The sequence below is a fragment of the Rhinopithecus bieti genome, unplaced genomic scaffold, assembly GCF_001698545.2.
Source record: "Rhinopithecus bieti isolate Rb0 unplaced genomic scaffold, ASM169854v2 scaffold_12721, whole genome shotgun sequence".
Lineage (NCBI taxonomy): Eukaryota > Metazoa > Chordata > Mammalia > Primates > Cercopithecidae > Rhinopithecus > Rhinopithecus bieti.
This window is the reverse complement of record NW_016807380.1, coordinates 427930-430602: the sequence shown is the minus strand read 5'-3', so window position 1 is coordinate 430602 and position 2673 is coordinate 427930. Positions and strand designations below refer to the sequence as shown.

Genomic DNA, 2673 nt, shown 5'->3' with positions numbered 1-2673 from the left:
ATAAGGGAAGTTGTAAAACAGTTGCATGATTTTTGCCCCACTATTATTCAAACAGGAGACAGAAGATATTTGTGTCAATTGGCAATTTACACTTAATGACCTTAGTCCCAGCCCATGCATAAACCCAAGATTTTACATAAAAAAAAAAAAAGTCAACTGTTTAGCCCCCGAATGTGTGTTATTTCTCGATCTTTTCCCTTGGACTAGCTTCCCATTTCATACATGTCCTTCTACTTTTCTGGATCCTTTTACGGGATCTAGAAACATTCTTGAGATTCTAACTGCAGGAGGCCCTTTGTTTTAGTTCGCATAACAGTCTTTGCACCCGGCTGTGGGGCTGTTCAGTTCAGAATTTGGCTCGTATGTTGATCAGTCCATTAGGTTCTGTTTCTTGGGCTCCATAAATGATTTGGTCCATTGCTTTTCTTTCAGTTGAACATAAGCTGTAGCTCTGGCCCATGAGCTCCCGACCCAAGGGCCGAAAAGTCCTTAAGTTCACAAGCATCATCTTCCCTTTCCTTCAGAGCTAAAGTTGGCATGTTGTAGCTCTGGAAAGACAGAACACCAAGTACAGGTCCAAAACGGATAGCCCTTGTTGCTTTAAGAAATTTAGAGCCTAATAATCTTTGGGGGGAAAATTTCAGTCAGAATCCTCAAGTCCATGCTTTTAAGGAAAGACCCCAGTTCCTGCCTCTTCTATATATTTATCTACCTCGTGGTGAAGAGCATGTGTGTGCAACACCTTTGCCTGAAATGGTATGGTTTGGCATTAATGGATTGTGGGTCCATTGAAAAGAAATCTGCTCTTGTTTCTCGTGTTACGGACAGTTCAAGGTTTGCCTTAGAACTAACTTCAAGGAAAAGCAGCAGAATCGTAGGAAGGGACAATCTTGCCTTCAGTCCCACCCTCTGTGCCGGCTTCGGTTCCGGGCAGGTCTGGGTGGCTATCTTCTTTCGGGGGCTTTTCCTTGCAGAAGAACTTCTTCAGCATATCCTGGATTTCCTTCTTAATGGTCTTGTGCATGTAGCCATAGATGTAGGGGTGGATGCAGCACTGCAGGAAGAAAAGCCAGATGATTACGGTGATCACCCACTGGGGTACCTTGGTTTCGACATCCACCCACACAGCCAAGACTGCTAAAAAGCAGTAGGGCCCCAGGGATAGCACATAGGAGAAAATGATGATGAAGATCACTTTAGCAGCTTTGCACTGGTAGCACCTGGGCAGAGGAGGGTCGCTGTTGCTGTTACGACGACTGGGTGGGAGGCTCTCCGGGATGTTCACTGCCTCCACATCATCCTCACTGAAATTGATGTCGTCTTCACCAAACTCCATGTCGTACTCACCCAAGTCAATGCTGCACTGGTTGACCTCTGTGCCACCCTTGTCTGCCTTCATGCTGTTCTCAACTTTGGTGCCGCCTTCCTTACCATCCACGCTGCCGTCGCTGGCCACCGTGCCGCTCTCTTTGACCTCCTCGCTGTCCCTGGCCTCTGCACTACCCTCACTGGTCCCCGTGCTTCCTTCCTTGGCCTTCAGGCTGCCATCCTTGACTTCCATTCTGCCCTCTTTGGCCTTGACCTCACCTTCATGCTGGCAGCGAAACTCACTCTCATCCTGGAACTCCTCCTTCTCTGCTCCCTGTTCATCCTCATTCTCCACACAGTCCTTGACTCGCACTTCCAAGCTGTGTCTCTTGACATTGTACAGCAGAGCATGCTGCCTCCGGGCTGCACCGAACACCACGGAGTAGCAGGCAATCATGACAATCAGTGGAATGACGATGAAGGACACCACGCTGAGAATAGTGTAGCTGGGGCTGGACCCCCAGATCATGGAGCAGAGGGCATTGCGCTCATCAAAGGCAGCCTGGCCCCAGCCGTAGAGTGGAGGAGTGCTCTGCAGGATGGCCACAATCCAGGTGCCATAGAGGAGCAAGTAACCACGGCGCTGGGTCATCTTGGACGGGTAGGAGAGAGGGTGGATAATGGACATGTAGCGATCCACTGACACCACGACAATGGTGTTGACGCTGGCGAAGGCGAACAGGTGGGTGAGGCTAACCAGGGCCGTGCAGAAGTGGCTGTTGAGGGGCCAGAAGAGAGGCACAGAAGTGGCTACCACCCAGGGTGCCACGAGCGAAACCTGCAGCAGGTCGGTGACGAGGAGGTTAAAGATAAAACGGTTGGTCACCTGCAGCAGCTGCGGTTTGCGCTGCAACACTAGCGCCAGCACTATGTTGCCGACGAAAGAGGCAGCGAGGAAGATAACCAGCACGGTTGAGCGGATGATGCCGTGAGCCAGGCTGATGGGCATTTTGGAGAGGGGCATGCACGTGTGGCTGCTGTTACTCTCGCGCGTGCTGTTGGTGCAGGTGGATGTCATGGCAACAGCCAGAGGGCGTGAGACAGGGTGCAGGCTCAGCGCCGGCACTGGTGGGTGGCAAAGGGGTGCACAGACCGCACTCAGTGCCTATGCTGGTGACAAAAGAAACACGCAGGAAGGGTTAGTCACCCGTCAAGGGGAGAAGCCTCCGCGCCCAGCAAGGGCGCTGCAGGACCCGCTACCCCGGGTTCCCGCACAACCCCATCCCCAGTACAGGCAGCTTCTATGGCTCCTTTCCGCACTCTTCAAATCTGTCTGCCTGTCTCTCTCCGGGGCTCTGATTTTCT

The 2673-nt window shown here is 51.8% G+C and overlaps 1 protein-coding gene across 1 annotated transcript; it reads right to left on the bottom strand.

Annotated features, from left to right (window-relative positions):
- Positions 1 to 853: 853 nt before the first annotated feature.
- On the bottom strand, positions 854 to 2386 carry GPR101 (G protein-coupled receptor 101). Its single transcript, XM_017881619.1, has one exon. It carries the CDS (start codon positions 2384 to 2386, stop codon positions 854 to 856), a length of 1533 nt encoding a protein of 510 aa, XP_017737108.1.
- Positions 2387 to 2673: the final 287 nt, after the last annotated feature.